At 42.6% G+C, this 19,564-nt stretch overlaps 6 protein-coding genes across 6 annotated transcripts; all 6 read right to left on the reverse strand.

Annotated features, from left to right (window-relative positions):
- Positions 1-747: 747 nt before the first annotated feature.
- On the reverse strand, positions 748-12,230 carry puf (ubiquitinyl hydrolase 1 puf). Its single transcript, XM_011307413.1, has 2 exons — positions 11,986-12,230; positions 748-11,668 (listed from the first exon to the last, which is right to left on the reverse strand). Exons 1-2 carry the CDS (start codon positions 12,026-12,028, stop codon positions 1,134-1,136), a joined length of 10,578 nt encoding a protein of 3,525 aa, XP_011305715.1. The 5' UTR covers positions 12,029-12,230; the 3' UTR covers positions 748-1,133.
- A 257-nt stretch (positions 12,231-12,487) lies between these two features.
- On the reverse strand, positions 12,488-15,481 carry LOC105268123 (uncharacterized). The gene is made up of 7 exons (XM_011307416.1): positions 14,875-15,481; positions 14,394-14,800; positions 14,218-14,317; positions 14,059-14,160; positions 13,842-14,000; positions 13,395-13,767; positions 12,488-12,715 (listed from the first exon to the last, which is right to left on the reverse strand). Exons 1-6 carry the CDS (start codon positions 15,166-15,168, stop codon positions 13,696-13,698), a joined length of 1,134 nt encoding a protein of 377 aa, XP_011305718.1. The 5' UTR covers positions 15,169-15,481; the 3' UTR covers positions 12,488-12,715; positions 13,395-13,695.
- Positions 15,482-15,553: 72 nt separating this feature from the next.
- LOC105268143 (uncharacterized) lies at positions 15,554-16,271 on the reverse strand. The gene is made up of 4 exons (XM_011307443.1): positions 16,146-16,271; positions 15,980-16,081; positions 15,729-15,887; positions 15,554-15,652 (listed from the first exon to the last, which is right to left on the reverse strand). Exons 1-4 carry the CDS (start codon positions 16,209-16,211, stop codon positions 15,554-15,556), a joined length of 426 nt encoding a protein of 141 aa, XP_011305745.1. The 5' UTR covers positions 16,212-16,271.
- A 21-nt stretch (positions 16,272-16,292) lies between these two features.
- LOC105268144 (uncharacterized) lies at positions 16,293-17,077 on the reverse strand. Its single transcript, XM_011307444.1, has 2 exons — positions 16,784-17,077; positions 16,293-16,730 (listed from the first exon to the last, which is right to left on the reverse strand). The coding sequence occupies exons 1-2, from the start codon at positions 17,075-17,077 to the stop codon at positions 16,293-16,295; spliced, it is 732 nt and encodes a 243-aa protein (XP_011305746.1).
- LOC105268122 (uncharacterized) lies at positions 16,987-18,232 on the reverse strand. The gene is made up of 4 exons (XM_011307414.1): positions 18,073-18,232; positions 17,904-18,005; positions 17,668-17,826; positions 16,987-17,601 (listed from the first exon to the last, which is right to left on the reverse strand). Exons 1-4 carry the CDS (start codon positions 18,130-18,132, stop codon positions 17,503-17,505), a joined length of 420 nt encoding a protein of 139 aa, XP_011305716.1. The 5' UTR covers positions 18,133-18,232; the 3' UTR covers positions 16,987-17,502.
- Positions 18,152-19,422, reverse strand: LOC105268145 (uncharacterized). The gene is made up of 3 exons (XM_011307445.1): positions 19,126-19,422; positions 18,458-18,888; positions 18,152-18,194 (listed from the first exon to the last, which is right to left on the reverse strand). The coding sequence occupies exons 1-3, from the start codon at positions 19,420-19,422 to the stop codon at positions 18,152-18,154; spliced, it is 771 nt and encodes a 256-aa protein (XP_011305747.1).
- Between the last annotated feature and the right edge of the window lie 142 nt (positions 19,423-19,564).

Here is a 19,564-nt window from a genome sequence, read left to right on the forward strand (position 1 = left end):
AAAATTACTTATCACAGGATATTTTTGGGAGTTATTCAAAATCTATCATTATCATCAAAATTTGATATTATAAAAGTTGCTGCGATGGGGCAAAACGATAGATACGGTGGGAACATAACCATCATTATATTCATTACATTACGTAATAAATAAATGAACATCGAATGAATTAAATTGACTTGTTTTAGGTGTAATATAAATATGGAATTTTAAGGATTCAGGGTTGATTGAATTTTAGATTACATGGAAGTACCTGAGGTGTAACTCCAGCGGAGCAGGAATTTACAATCTCCACTTTTAGACAACTCTGACTCTGACACAGAATATATACACAATGTATTTTACACCGCCTGCAAAGTTCCTGAAACACCCGATAGAGTGATAAAGGGCTGAAAGATATTATGAAGTCTGCAGTGTGTCATCAAGTCATCATGATATCAAGGAAAAAATTGAAATTGAAGACATAACTAAATTAGAAACTCATCACAGTTTCGTATATCCTTTGGACACTCAGTGAGAAAAAATTGAATGTGACAAGCTCTGGTTTTATTTAAAAATATGAAGACGATATCAAGTCTTAATTTTCAGAAATCATTGGGGAAGGACGGGCCATCGGTGGGTGCAGCATTTCAATTGCAAAAATTGAATTGCCTATATAACTAAAAACGAGAACAATGCGACAGCGTAAACAGAAAAAGATATATATATATGAGGATCGGTAAATGAAGAAGACATACAAATTGGAAATAAATAATAAAATCTATATTTATTTCGTTTTAGAACAGAGAAAAGAATGAATTTTCAGACGCATATCATTTATACCATAAACTAGAAAAAGAAAACTATTGTTAACTCCTCTCTGTACTTTTCGTAGTACGCCTGGCAAATATTCATCGTATTCATCGATTAAGCTATACACAAAAAAAGTCAGTCCCAAGTGTTGCAATTGCTGAGGACAAGTGTTTTCTCTCAGCGAGGAAAAAAATACGCTTACAGCCTTTTTTTTTCTTCATTAATTATAATAACTGATAATTAATCCTCAATGTTTCTCATTGTTCCACCCCGTCTCCGAGCCTCTACCATTATCAATCAATTCAATGAATTTTTATTATTTTAAACTCGTTTGTTTGAAATTAATTGTTCTTACTCTGCATGGTCACAATCACTTGAAGATTAATAATAGTCTTTTCCAGCATATCAATCCATGAAGAATTATTAAGTGAACACACGAGCTGATTATTACACGCCTCAGTGGTGGTGGAGCCAGAGATGCTCGAGGTGATGCTGGCATTCGCACTCGTAGTTACATTAACACTGTTCAAGCTTTTCTCTCCAGATCTCTCTCCAACCTCTCTAAGCGTTTTCTCCTCCTTCTCACTCTTATCCTTATCCTCGACGTCCATGGGATCCCTAGAGTCCCTGGGATCCCTAGGATCCCTAGGATCCCTGGAGTCACCAGTCTCCCCTGCAGGATCCATCACAGCCTCAGTGGTAGCTTCGCCCTCTGTCGTCTCCTCCTTCTTTTCGTCATTACCAAATTTACGTTTTTTCGCTGGTGCTTCACTCTCCTGGCTGCTTTCCTTTGCTTTGACGGCCCTCAGCCTCAGCAATAACGTGTCCAAAGCTGGCTGAAGTGAAGCTGGTGGCTCGAGTCTTGTGCCACTGCTGTAAACCAGTGCCAGGGCTCGAAGGTCTCCAGTTAATCTAGGTGCTGAGGTCTTGACGTCAACTGCCTCGACCATTCCACTGAGGGAAGACACGACGTTGTCGATCAAGGAGCATGTCTGCTCGGTCAGCACGTGACTTGCCAATTTTGGGAAGAAGGTCTTCAGGAAGGCGTGAATGGCAGGGACTGAGAGGGATGATCTCTCGTCTAGGAGTACAGCGTCAACGTAATCCACAGTGTAGGAAGAGCACAGTAGTGCTGCTATGTGCTTCCTGTCGATGTGACTGGCGGCGTGAACATCTAGCCACAGTCGAGGAAAGAGAGCTAGGTGAAGGGGGACTCCCTCGAAACCCAGCATGGCACTCAGGTTGATCAGAGTATCTGTCATGCAGTCGTTGTTGATGGCCAGTCTGCACATGACATCGATTAACTCATGGTAAGGGAGATAGAATTCCAGGAGGGCAGAGTCGTACTCAGGATCAACCCCTTTGGCAGCTTCCAACTGAGAATGGGGGACTGCCATCTGAACCATTGGTCTCGCTGGTCTAGCAGCCATTTTGCCAACAGCTGTTGATGTCGATCTCCTTGGGAGATATGGGCCTGGTGGAACAGCAGCGTGGGACTCCTGAAGGGCTGCATGGCAGTGGGAGAGCAGAGGAGCCAGAATTAGAATTGCCTCGGCTGGCACCAGCATTACGAGCTCCTTCAGAAGATCAATGGCCAAATTTCTAAGCTCTGGAGGATTGTATGTATTGAGCAGGGTTGCTAACTTCCTCAACACCTCTGGCCACTCTTTGCAATTTGCCAGGATATTTCTGACATCAGGACTGTCTCTCGATGTTCGAACACATCTGACGCATCTCACTAATTCCACTATTATAGCTATTAACTCTGCAAGATCCCCAGCTACGTGACACGCTGTTGCCTCGTGGTACATTATATGGAGCATGTGAAAGGCTTCCAGAGCCATCCCCAATCCGCCATTATACACTACATAGAGACGATCATCATCCGATTCTATGAGGATTCTGAAGGCTGAGATGAGAGTTGCCCAGCAGGATCTACCGTCTAGACCCTGGAGATAAGAGGAAAGTGTACCACGTCTGAAGGAGGCAATTTCTGACTCCTCCTGTTCGGTTTGATCGGGATGACGAGCCACCAAGAGTTGCATGAGTTTGAAGAGCTCATCGACTGCAGTGGAGTACTGGGTTGGATGAGGGGTGATATTCTTGAAAGCCCATTGGATGTTCTGGTGAGCTGCGAGCTGACGGGTGAAAGTGCGGGATTGCTGGCAGCAGAGGCGAAGCAGGCCGTAGTAGGCTGGCAGCATGACTCGGTTGAAGAGGACAACGTCTTGATCCTCGTGATCCGCAAGAATATAATTAAATGCAATATTCTTGGTGACGTGTGGATTGTGCAAGATCATGGCGACATTCTCTGGGCAATCGGAACACACGTGGTACCAGAATAATAGAACAGCTTGTTTATTGTGATGCACCGGAATACTGGGCTCTGAGAGTTTTGGGTGGAAGAGACTCCACAAGTCGTTCAAATACTGTCCGAACATTATTTTTTCCGTCTTCGATATGACGCAGTAAGTCATGAGAGCAAAATAAGCAGTGAGCTTCATGGTTCCATGACTCTGGATGTCGATGTAGTGTCGGGCTGGCTGCAGAAGCCTCAGAAGAGCAGTGTATATCTGGTGCAGAATAATAGTGGCTTCCGGAGACAGCTGAAATTCCCTGTTTGAGTTACAGCCAAGTCCCAGCCTGTGGGCAGATCTGTAGCCCTGCCTGAAATGGCTGGAGGGTACAAGAGAGACTAACAAGAAGGCTGCAGCTGATCTCACTCTCTGATTGGAGTGTTCGATGAGAAAGTGTTGGAGCCACGTATCAAGTCCCTGGAGAACCCAAGCGTGTGCCAATTTACTTCGTGTTACAGCGAGAGCTAGCCACTCGAGGGCTCCATGAGGTGCCACTCTTGCAGCTTCCCAGACTCTACCGAGAATCAGTTGTGTCATACAGGGCAGTCCAGCATTCACTGAGGGTCCAGAACCCTCGGTCAATAGTGTGAGGAGTTTGAAGAAGGGTTGACAAACGTCTGTGTGCTTTGTTATCGCTTGAAATATCATAGTGACGATGTGCATCGCCAGTCTGTCGTTCCACCTGCACAGCGATAGAATCAAATTTTTTGTCTGAGTGAGATTAATAACGTCTCTTGTCTGTTGATAGAGAAATGGAAATCCCTTTCCACTGGCAACTGCACTCAGATCAGCAGGAGACAGAGTCAACTGGTGATTTGCACCTCTGCTCCTCTCGACGAGACTCGCAATAAGTGTTATCATTTTGTCCAACGACGCTGGACGAAGTTTTTCGGTAGGAACAGCTACAACCACTTCTTCCTCCTCTTCCTCTTCCTCTTCTTCACTCACAGTATCCACCATCTCGTGGGTTTTGTGACCAAGGTAGAAATTAATCATGGTGGATATGGCCTGGACCCTGATGAGAAAGAGGGTCTCCTCTTCTCCCATTTTGCTGAATTCGTACAGAAAACTGAAATACTCGGTCAAGTGTTTCAAATGCTGTTTAGCATGCTCCATCAGTGACAGTAGCATTCTAACAAATCTCGTGACGCAGGACTGAGTGCCAACAGTATTTACCTGAGAACCATCAGGCTCTGTTTCAGTTTCGCTGGATGTCAGCAAGTATAGAGGCGCCTGGGTTGCCCTGAGCCTCTGAATAACATGAATACACAAACGCTGGAACATCTGTCTTACCATTTGATTGGGACACTTGACTAGTATCTGAATAGGCCACCACGAATCACTGGCCATTCTCTCGAGGAATCTGGCGCATGCACCGTTGGAGCCATTGAACTGCTTGGTCAGCAATTCAACCCACTGAACCATTGTCGGTTTCTCTTTAGCATGAATGAACGTCTCCATGAAGAACGATGTCGACAGCTCTGCAGACATCTCAGTGACATCAGGCTGAATGGAGAGAAGAGTTTGAGGAATGTAGCCACAGATCTGCCACATAAAACTGAAATATGTGTGCTCAAAAATATTTTTGTCCTGGAGGAAGTGCATATTGTCCTGCCAAATCCAATCCTCGAGCTCTTTATTCAACTCCAGGATGGGGAGTTTATCTCCTAATACTTTCAAATCGTCGTGAGACGATTGGGACATACTGACAGTTCCTGGACTCGAGCCAGTCGCCTCCTCCTCTCTGTTGTGACTCTGATCGTTAGGATCTGCACACCATTCGTAAAATAACATGTACGCTGAATTAGTTTTCTCGAAACTAAAATCCATGAATTTATCGGTGACTGAATCGTACGTTTTGCTCGTCATTTCTCCACCAAAACACTCGGCTGCTAATTGACTGGGATCGAAGGGTTTGACCTCAGCGTCATTGAAGAGGAACCATTTATCCTTATTCGCTGATGTCCTGTCCTTGATGAAACTATAGTAATGACCACCATCTGCTGTACCTGTATGCACCGTCACACCGATTAAATCGTACTGATAGTGCTCAGCTCGATGACCTTCTTCATCATCCTCCTTCTTGCTCTTCATCTCCTCTTCATCTTCGTTCTCACACTCAGTCTTTTCTGTCTCACACTTTCGCTTCTCATGATGAGACATGAGTTTTTTCTCCACATATCCCGACATATCGAGTCTCAAAGGAAAGCTAAAATGTGTGTTAACTTTTTCCTTCAACATTGTCCCCATGTTGAAAGTATACCTCATAGTGTTGAAGCAGAGAATATGTGGTAGCTTCTTGAAACAAGCCCTCTTCTCAGCCCTGGCTTTTTTGCCGCACTGAGAACACGTGTACATATTGTCACCCTCCAGGGTATCTTTCACCGTAACTTCATCGAGACTCTCGTAAAGATTTCTCATGTCAGCCACTTGACATCTGACAGTGTAAAACTCCTCCAGCGTTCTGCTGACGTGCTCACAATCCAGTGAGACAACATTATTGGAGATGACACCACAAAACAGTGTTTTCACGAGATCCTTCAAGTCTGAGGTCATCTCTTCGAGTTTGGATACGAGATCAATAAAAAACTCGGCCATGTCCTTCTGCTCGCCAGTGTTAAGAGGCTCATGATTCATTGTGTACACCCTGCAGAAGGATCTGGGATTGTAGGCCTTTCTCTCAGACTCCAATAAATAAGCAAACATCCTCTGGAGTTCACGAAGTGTCAACTGGTGCTTGTTAGCTCGATTGCACTCGGCGTGGAGAATTGCAGCTCTCGCCTGAGGCATCATGTAGAGATGTTGCATGCAGCTGGCCATGTAGCAGGTCGCCCCAAGGTTGGTTAGCCCAACGTATCCACAATCAGCTCTTCCATCCTCGTGTGGCCAGTAGTCCCAGGGATAGGGAGAGTGTGGGCCTGGTTTATGCTGGGTCAACAGCTTCTCGTGGAGGATTCTATAGTTGTCTGGTGCTGATTTAACTAGTTCCACTAGCAGATCAAATGCTGCTGATCTCGACACCTGGCTCTTGCATTTTGGGACATGTTTCATCTTCGAGTTTGGCAGAGCGAAGAGAAAATCAAAGACCCTGTTGAGAAGATTCTTGCCGGTTTTTGACTGCTTGCAGGGAGGATTGTGCGTCATGATATTGCAAGTGAGATTTAAAAGACCCACTAGTGCATCGTCTTCGACGGTATTGTGTCGGGTTTCCAAGTGTTCTCGAAGTAAAACCGAGTCTATGACTCTCCCAGCAAGTGCCTCAAGGTCAATGGTCGCTGGGGATTGCTCGGATTCATCCGGTAATTCTGGGAATCTAATGGCATCCTCGGGGAGGGCATCAACTAGCCTACAGACTAGCCAAAAATAGTCCCGACAGGCGGGGCCATAGGGCTCCTTTCCATCCTCGTGGATTGCGGAATGAAGATGGAGTGGTAAATCTGGACGACGTCTGTGGGACGGGTGCATTGCTTCTGCTACGTGCAGATGCTCCAGGAGTGTATTCAGCATTGGAACGATCAGTCCAGATCTGTCATAACGTCTCTCAGAGGCACTCTCGTCTTTATCCTCGTCTGAACTTGGGGAGGAGCTCGATGTCATTCCTAGACACAATTTGTAAAGTGCTGTGCAGATTTCCCTTCTAACTGCGGGCTCTGGATCATCCAGAACTAATCTACGGAGCCAGGTCCTGCCGAAGGATTCCGATGTCGAGCAGAAGAGATTCTGCCTAATATTTGAATCACTGTGAACCCAGCAGACGAGCAGTGCCATGGTATAGTGAATCACCTGGGATCTTCCAAAGAGTCCTGTCTTGTAGTGATTAAGATCCTTGGGCAGTGATGCCTCATTTAAAATACTGGTGATTCGGGGCATGACAGAGTCCGCTGACATCATTGACAGCATAGCTTCAGAGAGTCTTGGAACTATGAGCTTCTCCTGGGATTTGTGACGTTTTTTCTCCTCTCGAATTACCCCCAAGTGGCATAATTGCTTCAGGAGACTTGCCAGACAATCCTGCTGCCATTCACTGCCGTCTCCACGCTCGAGGCATCCTGACATAAAAATGTCAAAGAGGTGCCGTAGGCCTCCGTGTTGAACGAATAATGTAGACCAGGGGACAGCGTCCTCTTCTTTTTGTTCGGTTCCCTCATTTTCCTCTACCTCTGTGCATTTAGAGCTTGAAGATGAGGTAGGAGGGACTGGATTTCTTCTGCTCAGGGATTCAATGATGTAAAGAGAGTACATGAGCTTCTGGGGACTGGCGGGGTCCAGCAAATCAGGCAAGGAAGCCTCTTCGAGCTTCTGAAAGCCTTGGAGGAGAGTTGGACTGGTCGGCAGGAGCGTCAGGGTATCCCAGACTCTTCTCGATAACACTTGGGCCTTAGTATGTGGAATTTTCTGTCCACCTTTGACCGAAGACTTCATTGCACTCAGGGTTCTCATCAGAGTAAACAACTGCTCGAAATACTGCGGTCTGAGTAACAAAAGAGTGGGTAGACATTCTCTGGGTGGTGGTGGAAGCAGCGAAGGTGAATCCATATCTCTCTTTCCTCGATTTCCTACGTTTCCACGTCCCCCATTTGCTCCAAGAGAAATAAAAACCAATTGTCCATCCTTGAAGCCCATCTCTTGAAGAGTCTTCTCATCGTAATCGAACGTCAACTCCTGCCCTTGGGTTATCATTCTGATTGGTGCATCAGTGAGAAGAGTTCCCAGGACTGAATTCCCTGTGCTTGAAGTACCCGAAGAGCCAGCTTCTGAATTAATTCCAGAGGTGCTCGAACTGCTCGATGATTTTGAATTTTGAGTGTCATCCCACCATTTAGCTACTTCAGCTCTTAAATCAGCGACAAAATCCGTGCTTAGCAATGAAAAACTTGTTTTATCAGGAATTCCAGCTGGCTGAACGAAAATTTTCAAATGCTGACCCTTTTCCGACGAGCTCATTGCTAAATGTGAGCCTGCACCCCTGCCTTCAAGGGCCCACCTTCTCAAATGATAAGCGTATTTCTTCCTGAAGGCCTCCAAATGTGTTCTCAGGAGTAGTAGAGCTCGCTGAATACACCTGAGACTCGCTTCCTCGTTGTGCTCTAGGTCTCCACTGGCTGCAGCCAAGTGTGTCATACATTGAGATACAAATTCAGCTTCCTGACTGAGTTGACGAGACATGTAATAGCCGTTGAGATACTGAATCGCTGCCATGCTGACGTCTGTCGATTTAGCTCGAAGTGCGATTCGCCAGAGGAAATCCATTCCTATCGAGTCAACATCCCTCAGGGGTCTATCCAAATGGGCAGCAGCAAGTCTGGCTAAATTACACAGCTGTTGGAAGAGGCTCAGACCAGTCATACTGATGGTCTCTGGGGGCAGTGATGGCAGCTTCCTCATACAGAGATGTTTGAGCGTGTCCATGCCGAGAGCATGCTGTTCAGTGGACTTTGCTTGGCTCAGTAACCAACTGAATAGCTCATCAGCACAGGTTGCATCCTGAGAGAGACACTGCCAGAGTATATCTACTTGTTCTAAACTCAATCTGAAGCAGTCGGGTGATCCCAGGGGTGAGAATATCGATGATAAAAATTGGAGGCGCACTTGAATCTCAGTTTGATGAGAATACAAATTAGAAGTACTCGAGCTAACATTGTTAGCGTAATTGTTGGAATATGTCTTCAAATTATTGAAGAAATGCTTCATCATTCCTCGCTCTCTATCCGCCCAGGTGGTGATTGTGTGGGCGTCTATGGCTCCAAATTGCTGGAAACTTGCTAGTAATTTTGGCAGCAGTCTCAAAGACACCACAACTGACCGATTAGCTGCTAGATTCTCCAGGCAACCTTCGATAAATTTCATGGGGATGAAGCGATGGACGTTGTAGCACAGCAAATTGCACAGGGCCTTTTCCGCCTCGAGGGCTAGACCCTCAGCGAGCTGGCCAATTTTTTCGTCCTGCAGTAGATCCCATAGCAGAGTATTTCCAGGTTTGCAGACTGTTTCAAGGTTGAATTGTGCGTGTCTGGAGGACATTGGTCTCTGTTGCTGTCTCAGAGTTCTCGTCCTCACTTGTGGAGGCCTGAAGACTGATCTCCTGATCTGGCCCAATTGAGAATGATGATGATGGTGTGCGTGGGAATGATGTGGGTGGTGGGACTGATGGCTGTGAGAGTGATAAGCCTGCATTTGAATAGCAGTCAAGTGTCTGGCAGCGAGTTGAGCGAGTTCCTCCTCGCATCCACTCTCTTCACCATCAAAATCTGCCATGTTCTTCTCGCTTTTGTTGGAAATTCTGCTGCTATAGGATCCCTCCTCGTCGGAAAGCATTTCATCGAGTCCAGATGGGAGAAACTGTTGACCAGTTGCATGCACCAGTCCAGCGAGCTCTGATATAACAGTTCCAGTCCCGTCAACTGTACCTACAACGATACTTGCGGTCACATTGTCACTGTCTTCGTCGTCATGAGAGCTATCCACTGACTCGGGGTGAGATACCAGGGACATGTATTTATCTGCTGGATTTTTTGGGGCATTTCTCAGGAGAACAGATGAACTGGGGACTTGCTGATCGGTGGGATTCAGCAGAGATCTCTGATGCTGTTTGACACAGTCCAAGGTGTCTTGGATTTTTTCTTTGGGAGCGTCCTGCAGGGAGTTCACTAGTAGAGGCTTCTCCTCAGTTGTTAATCTCTTTATCGGTGTTTTTCTCTTTCGCAAGACTTTTCTCTTTTTCTTCTCCTGGACGCCTGGCTCCTCTGCTGCTGATTTTTCAGTGTCGGCCTCGTCCGATCCACTCTGATGTTTAAGTTTGAGATTACCTCCTTCGTCCTCTACCGGGGATATTACTGGAGTATCAATTAATTGATTTTGATCCTCGGATATTTTCTCATGGAACTCATCAACCTCTAGATTGGTTATTGGTGTTTTAGGTTTGCAGTTGCCCTCGCAATCACTACTGTCACCGCCTCGTGCTTGTTTCCTTGGCGATGGGCCTTCAGAGGGTGCAGGAGAGGGTTCCTCTTCATCTTCTTCATCCGGCGAAGTGCCATCCATCCCACTGGGATCTGTACTGCTGCTCTCTATTCCCTCAGTACCCTGAAGAGCAGCCTCTCTATTCTTCATTGACCCCTCTATTCCCCTGAGCCCTCCAGGATATCCAGAAGCTCCAGATGTCCATATAAACTTAATCAGTGCTGATGCCAAGAAGAGGCTCTGTTCAGTGTGGTCTTTGGGCTCCAATTTACCAAGAAGAGAGTAGAGATGGAGCACTGGAGGTGGTGCCAGATGCTTGACCAGAGGTGCGAGGAGATCGTAGACCTGACGAGCACAGTGCTTGAGCTGGGCTGCCTGCCAGATGATATCCATGTCCGATGAAGATATCCTCCCCTCCATCGCCAAAAAACTCAGGACAACATGACTCTGTTTGATGACCTCTACATGGAGATTGGGGCCAAAAATATGGGAGACTATACTGTTCTCAGTCAGCCAAGCAGCAAGTGCATGTCCAACCTGCTCAACTTCAGCGACAGTTTCAGAATTGCATAGTTCGTTGAATGTTGTGATGTGGGCATTGATCTGCGCTATTCCTGCCAGTCTCATTGTCAATGTTGTGCTCGTGAAGTACTTAAATGCCAGATCTAGGCCATCTCGATCAAAGGTGGGGAGAACCGATTCAATTGGATCTTTAATAGCACTCCACATGAAATCTGCCATTGTTCTGACAGCTGGGGTGCGAAGCTCTTTGTCATGGAGGCGACACATGTATTTCATCACTCGTGACCGCAGTGGAACGAAAAGCTGAATCACAGAGGCATAGTTGAGCCAGAGCTTGAGATTGCAGATGACAGCTACCATTGAGTGGGCTAGACCCACTGGTAGGGGCTCTTCCAAGTCGAAGCATGATGACATGAGATTGAAGCCACCCCTGTGACAGAATATGGAGACTGCACGGATGAGAGGAGAGGGTACCTCTGGGTCATGGGGCTCACAGTAGCCTCCTTCGTCCTTAACTGGAGCTAAAGGATTGAGGGCCCCACCGTGCTTTATCGCGATGTACAACGGGAAGTTGAGGAGAAATATCTTGGACACCAGATGGAAGAGCTTCTCCAGGTCCTGCTGGGTCCATTTAGAATCGTGTTGAGGAGCTTGAGGGGCTTTTTCCGGGAGCGAGGATGCAGAAGATGCAGAACTCGAGTCCTTTGTTTCATTTTTTGTTTTCAAGTCATCAGAGGATTGTGGAGATTTGATCGCCGACCCTGAGGCGACTGGCTCCGGGCTCGGGGGCTTCTCCTCTGGTTTCGAAGGCTGGCTTTGAGAGGGAATTGATTTCTTCTGGGAAATTGAAGACAGCTGCTTGAGGGATGACAGGATGACAGCGTGCGTCAGTCGTATGAATCTATCCAAGTTGTTTGGCTCTCGATAGCAACACATGCACTGGCGCTGGACCCACTGGTTGACGTAGTCCAGGATGGTGTCGATGTCGAGAGGACTGAGGGATGGGTCATTCTGTTCTTTAGAGGCTCTGTCTTCATCTGCAAACGAGATTTGTTTCATTTATTTTCCCTTCGTACTTGAATTTGTTTGGTGAGGAGATTATTCCTCATTATTTCATGAAAGCGCTGTAAAAGATCTTAATGTCGGACTCATTGTCTTGGGGAATTATTGAACTCGACAGTTGAAAATTGAGAGGTGAATTTGTGTTCAATTGTCGACTTCATAACCAAGAAATTGTCATTATCCTGTTGACTATAACCCAAAAACTCATTAACACGGTCTACGATACTATTTATCCGTGAATGGTCATGATAAATAGCGAATAAATGATAAATCATTGGAATAATAATCTTACAACAGAGCAGTAGATCGTGAAAGTCAGCACACACATCGCACATGATTTCCCTTCCCCTCGTGTTTGTTTAAATAAATTAACGGAGCGACGATCACCTCGATATTTCCATTACTCAATTATCAACGAAATCATGATTATTCACATCAAACTACAACATTTGTTCGGTATTTGTTGAAATGTGATTGAAAAAAAATCGTTTGGATTTTCTTTCTCTTGTTTCAATGATCTTCAACAGTTGATTAGTATCACGGTCACCATATTGGTTTTTCGTGAAAATAAAATTCCATCTCCTTTTTTTTTGTTGTGATAAGGGTGGGTTCGCATGGAAACTGTCATCGGGAGCAACGACCAATGAGAGATTTCCATTTTTTCAATCAGCAATGATCTCATTCTCATTTGAAATTGAAATGGCAAAACCTTCTTTGAAATTACGATTACTATCCTCTTATTATTATGTGGGAGTATAAACCGGAAGTTGTAAAAAAAATTGATGGTAATTGTATCAATTGGAATCAGTTATTTTTATTTTTTATTCTTTCTGGGATGAAGCGTGATACATGTATACTCTTTTTTCTCATTTAGAATCATTAAGAGTCATCAGGTTGATCAGCAGGAGGAGCAGGAGCAACGCACATGCAGTATTTCAAATGTGTTGACATTACCCGACAGGTAACCGACACATTTGGGGGACAATCATTGTGTTTATCGCAGTCACTTTGCTCTGTGCACTCTGAAGCAGAATCATTATTATTTAAGGATGCCCCACATCCATACATATCCAAAATTCACGTTTTTTAAATTTTAATTGTGGCTATATGTGGGTGTAAAATATATAATACCCTTAAGGCCCGGATGGACTGTCTGGAAAAGATAATTTACTCCAAAATTGAGACTTCTAATTACTCCGTCAATTAATCGTTTTTTCCGATAATTGTTAGCTAGCGGCCTAGTTGTTGACAACCGGTAGAACGCTAGCTAACAATTATTGAAAAAAAAACGATTAATTGCCAGAGTAATTAGGAATCCCAATTTTGGAGTAAATTATCTTTTCCAGATAATCCAACCGGTCCTTAAGGAGTTATTACCGATATCTTCTCATTTTTCAAGTTTTTTTCCAACTTTCTGAGAAATAGATAATAAAATTAAGGACCGGTTGGATTATCTGGAAAAGATAATTTCCTCCAAAATTGGGATTCCTAATTACTCTGGCAATTAATCGTTTTTTTTTTCAATAATTGTTAGCTAGCGTTCTAGCGGTTGTCAACGACTAGAACGCTAACTAACAATTATCGGAAAAGACAATTAATTGGCGGAGTAATTAGGAATCCCAATTTTGGAGTAAATCTTTCCGAGATACTCCATTCGGCCCTTAATATAGATTAATTAAAATTTTTTTCTCTTAGACTTACTTCCAGCTTGTACCATTTCTGGTATTGACAGCATCATAGCCATCAGAATCACCAGCGAAGTGATCAAACGATTCATCGCGAAGAAAAACAACAATACCAACAATTAAATATTTTCTGTAATATAACTATTGATGGTCTATATTAGTTATATTATGTGCAGTCAACTCTTTATCGTTTGTGGAGTGCCACGCAAACGTCAGGTAGAATTTCTGAAAGACAATTAGCGAGCGATTATCTGGAAAACGGCCTTCACTAGGTAATTGTTCTATTTTTTTTATCCATTTTCCTATATCAAATTGCATCAGACATTTTCTTCGAATTTCTTGAGCATAACGTGCAGCGTCGTGAAAAAGGAGAATGTTTTCGACATGTACTGGAAAAAATTAACATTAAAATTATTATCATTATGATTATTATTTGTTATTTAACAGATGGAATTTGCGGTACCGTTGCGTAATAACTTATAGATAATTCGGGCAGAAGTCCACCGATTGCTATTTTCGGAGGTTTATGGCATTTCTGCATCACGAAAAAGATTATTCTTTTGAATTCCTTGGAGCGTTTGATCCATGGAGACTTGTACAGAGCCCAGCCAACTTCTTCACACTGTATAATAATAAGGATGAGTAGAAAAATTATTTGAATAAATTTGAAGATTACTTACTGCTAACGTTAGATTCTCTGTGGCCCATGCCACGCATAGGAGCTCCAAGGAATACCCAAAATCAATGCCCACAAACTGAATTTTCTCTTCAATCGGTGCATTCTGCGAGAAGAGCCTGTGATTGAATGCATATTGGAATTACTGATACCACAAACTTACCCCAACTAAATGGATTGCTCCACAGGCAATGGACAACGTAGCCAATACCACAGTTGCTGCTACTACTGGTCGTACAGCCTTGATTGTTTCATCAATGTACCTTGAAAGATAAATAATGAGTATAGATTAATTTGGATTAATTTGAGTGAATGACAGCAATTGGATGGATCATTTACCACAATATATGCTGATGCATACGAATACATTCTTTGAGCTCATCAGCACTGCTAACAGTTTCAATCTTCTCAATGAGAAATTGAAGTCTAATTGCTGCATACCAGATGAGTAAACAGCCTTGACAATCAAAGGGACCGGTGCAGCCGCATTGAACAGCTCCTATGGACTCGAGTAGATAAACAATTTCATAAACAGGGTGCTGATCGACGGGGATGGGATACTCTGCTTCGGTAGGAAATGGCTGGTCCCGGATGAGGGGACCGAAAACAAAAGCCAAAGTTCCCGCAAATGAAACCATGTTGTATCTGTAGTGAAAGGGAGCGATTCGATTGACGTACTGCGTAAGTACTTTTCGCTCGTAGTTATTCGCTTTCTTCACAAACGTTTCCATTTCCTCGATCAAGTACTGTGTAATTCAATATTAAATATTCTAGTATTTGAGAATGTAGAAGGTAAAAATATTGCTGTCATAGGTGGTACCTGGAACCGATGGTAGTGGTGCTTTCCAATGACCATTTTGACAACTACTTGAATGCAACAAACAGTTATGCAGAGGTGCTTGGTGAGCTGAATAAAATTAGCTCGTTGTTGAAATGCTGTGGAGAGCAGTGGACCAATGAGTACTACGGAGACGAGCCAGAAAATCCACCAACCGATTTGAAAACTTATTTCTGTGAGCCGCGATGCCTTGGAACTCGGTGGCCAGGTGAAGAGAATTCCTGTCGTCAATTTTGTGTATGTAATCGCGAATTCTGGAGTCAATTCACGACCCATGATGTCACCGCGACTTCAATCAAGTTTTCCAATGAGAGTTTCACCCTAAAGCCCCGAATGAGTGACTGGATACCATGGAAGATTCAGATTCGTCGATTCCAACGTATAAACTACTTGATAATAATTCAGCGGCTGATGTTGGCACGCAATTCATAAGAGCGTAATTAAACTAGAACGACTTGCCAACTCTTTGTTATGGAGTAATGGAAGTAGGAGTAATTATCTCGTGAGAAAAGACACCTGGAGAGCTGTAGTCAAGGGGAAGAAATGCAGACTATTTGTGCAATCCCGTGGAGAATATTGAAGTTGAGAAATGGAAGCCTCGGTACATACCCTATCATTGACAAAGTCAATTTCGATAATATTTGTTAAAATCAAGTTTACTTTATTGAGAATCATTGAAACGAGTCTCTTCAACTGATTCTTCCATTTTTTGAAGCATTATATGCAGCGTTGTGAAGAACGACATCGTCTTAGATAAATACTAGAATATAAATGATTTTTAAAATGAAAATAGAAAATCGAAATTTGGGAGCAATTTTAAGGGATGGAATAATCACCAAGGCGTAATAATTCAGTGATAATTCTGGAATGAATCCTCCAACACTAATTTTTGGTATTCTATTTAATTTCTGCAGGACAATAATGAGTGATCGAGTCGTTCTTCGTGGGCCTTGAGTCCAGCAAGAATCGTAAATGGCCCATTTAACGTTTTCCATCTGTAGAGAAATATGCAGGTACTCATCCTCGTTTTTTAAAAATAATAACAAATTATGTTTCTCTCTGGTAACCCAGGCACCTGGATAATTACCGCCTTCATGAAGTTCTCTGCTGCCCAAGCGCTTAAGTACAGCTCGAGACCGTATCCCACGTTGAGGCCCACAAATTGCGCTTTGACTTCCAATGGTTCATTCTGAAAAAAAAATGGGAGAGCTGTTTTTAGCAGCGAAAATTCGGGGAATGGGCGAAATGTCTACCCCTATGACATGAACGGCACCAAAAACGACGGAAATAGTAGCCATTGCTACAGTTGTCATTACCATCGGTCGTGTAACTTTAATGGCCTTTTGGGTAAATCTGATAATTCGAAAATGTGATTGATAAAAAAATGTAAGTAATTATCTTCATCTGCTAAAATAGAATAAATTTTGAGACCTCAGTATATCTTGATGGACTTTGATACAGGCATTGAGATCATCGACACCAGAAATTTTTCTCATATCACTCGCCAGGAGTTTTAGTCGAGCAATATTGAACCAGAAAGGCATGCACACTTGTCCATCGAGTGGCCCAACCGTGCAGCACTGCAAAACTGAGATTGATTGCATTAGATAAATTATCTGAAGCGCCGGATAATGATCAGTAGCAAATGGATAGACTGTTTCAGTTGGTAGATTTTGGTCCAGAATTATGGGTCCACAGATGTACGAAATACCCGCGACCAGTCCAATAATATTGAATGTCAAGTGAACAGGAGCTGCTTTTCTCACGCAAACATCCAATACTTCTCTTTCACGGCAAGTGGCATATGTTAAAAAAATTTCCATCTCTTCGATCAATTCCTGTAAATCAACGAATTATTATTTCAACTCTCGGTAAGTTTTTCACAACTCACCCGATATTCCTGTTGATGCCATCTGCATACAATCATTTTTATAATTGCATGACCCGAAGAAGCGGCGAAGCAAATGAATCTCGTGAGTTCCATAAAATTGGCTCGAGATAAATAAGCCGTGTAGAGAATTGAAAATTCGAGAGAGCACAGTAGTAGCAATAGAGACAACCACTTAACTTGATTGAATTTTCGTTGCAGATTGGTAGCTCCAGAGGTCAGCGGCCAAGTGCAGAGTAATGTTGTACCAATTTTAACATAAGCTATCGCTAATTCTGGTAATTTTCGGCGATCCATTACCGCATCATCATTTAATATACCATATCAGCGAGATAAGGAAATTTCTTCGGTAGAGGTTGCCGATGAAGAGACGGTTATCATTTAATGGACTGATGCTGATGGATTTACCATCCGAGGGCTTCAAATACCTCGATTCGTCAATAAATTATTAGACACATAGACAGTTGTCGAGTTCGCACAGAGTCGGGTTGAGAGGGTTTCACTCGTGAGAATAGCAGACCTGCATTTAGGGGAGGTAATTATTGTAAATGCACGTTCAATTGTACTTCAACATGAGAAATTTTCAGGATTTATTCAGTTAGGGTTGATGCAAGTCATTATCATGAGCTAGTGGGTTCAAAATAAAAGGAATAAAATGAAAGTGCAATTGGTTTGTCTTTCGCTTAATTTTCTCCTTCGGAGGATGGATTATTGGATTTATTTTACTGATGATATTTTAGCTGATTTTGTTCAGTTGGCGCTTCCATTTTTTGAAGCATCACCCGCAGAGTTGTGAAGAACGACATTGTCTTAGATAAATACTGAAATGTAAGATATTCATCAGAACTTTTATTTTTTATGATATATAAAAAATTGTAAATTATTACCACCGCATAATAATTGAGTGATAATTCTGGGATGAATCCACAGACTGAAATTTTCGGTAGAATATTCAATTTTTGAAGGACGAAAATAACTATTTGATTCGTTTTTTTTGTGTTCTGTAGCCAGGGGGAATTATACAGAGACCATTTTACATCGTTCATCTGCAGAGCAAAAAATAGAGATTAATTTGCTCTGAGAGAGGAAAAAGAGGGTAGTAATGATGGAGAGAAGTAATCACCGCTGCTGTGAGATTTTCGGCTGCCCAAGCACTTAGATAAAGCTGAGCCCCATATCCAATATCGAGACCCACGAATTGAACTTTCACTTCGAATGGTTCATGCTAGGAGACAGTTGGGATGATTACAAAAGTTTCATTAAATAATAACATAATGGTCTGTCAAATTTACCCCGATGACGTGCATTGCACCAAAGGCGATCGAAAGAGTAGCCATTAAAACAGTTGTCATAATTATCGGTCGTGCTACTTCACAGGCTCTTCCATTGAATCTGTAACCACAAAGTTATCAATCTAAATTGACAACAATATTAACAATATTAATTCCTAGCAATCTAAATTAGTTATAAATTTTAATAGAGAATGGATTTTTTTAATTTAAGGACGTCATTACCTAATGACTCACGAAAATTTTTCTGCGTTTCTTCTAAATCTTTAAAAAAAATCACAAAATTGTAGAGAAAATTCGTGACAATTAGCGCGCCGCAGCAAAACTTTGTGGGCAATTAAATAATGAAAAAACGTAAAAACGTAATATTTTTTCAAATCAATTCCACCGATAATTTAAAAAATATATGAACCTTAATATTCGCTGATGTGCTCGAATGCAGGCATTTAGGTCATCAACACTCATAACATTTTTAAAATCATGTGCTAGTAGTTTTAGTCGAGCAATAGCGAACCAAAAGAGCATGCATACTTGGGCATCAATGGGCCCAACAGCGGCGCATTGCATTGTTGCTATTGCTTGTATCGTGTAGATTATTTGAAAAACAGGATAATAATGAATTTCAAATGGATACAGTAAATCCATGGGCAAATCTTGCTCCAGGACTAGGGGTCCACAGACGTACGAGGCTGCTGCTACAAATCCTATTACATTGAATGTTAGATAAATAGGCGCTGCTTTTTTCACACAAATATCTAATATTACTCGCTCTCGAGGAGTAGCATGCCCTAGATACGTCTCGATCTCCTCGATTAATCTCTATTCATGGACAAATCTCAAATGGCACTCAGGAAACAATAGTTTGAAATTAATTGCAAGCAGTAATTGACATGAATGAATCATTAATATCAATTAATCAGTTGATAATCAATTGCAATATTTGGAATTGATTGGAATTAATTGGAATTGATTGGAATTAATTGAAATTAATTGAAATTAATAGCAACATTTAATTAATTAAATGCTTGAATTGAAAATGAAGTGATTATTTATTACCTCGTATTTTTTACGATGAATTCGACAAATTATCATCTTGATTATTCCATGGGCGATTGATGCTCCGAAACAAATGTTCTTTGTTAGATCCATGAAATTTCCTCTTATCACATAGCACGTGTATAGTACTGGAAGCTGCAAGCTCCAAGCTAGGATACATAGCATCCACCACCTTGACTCTATTAGAAATTTTTCTATTTTTGTGGCACGACTATTTGGCGGCCATGTACCAAGCAATACGGTTCCATATTTTAGATAAGTCAATGCTAATTCTGGTAATCTTTTTCTATCAGACATGGTAACATAATTCACGTACACTCGCTATTTATAAGTTATTGTAATTATAATTGCAGGAGTGGAATGCGATGGATTCAATGGTTAAGCTCTCGGGTGTCGAACTATCGGCAGAACAACATTGATGTTTGTTTTGGTTTATAAT

The sequence above is a fragment of the Fopius arisanus genome, unplaced genomic scaffold (genome assembly GCF_000806365.1).
Source record: "Fopius arisanus strain USDA-PBARC FA_bdor unplaced genomic scaffold, ASM80636v1 scaffold00053, whole genome shotgun sequence".
Classification (NCBI taxonomy): Eukaryota; Metazoa; Arthropoda; class Insecta; order Hymenoptera; family Braconidae; genus Fopius; species Fopius arisanus.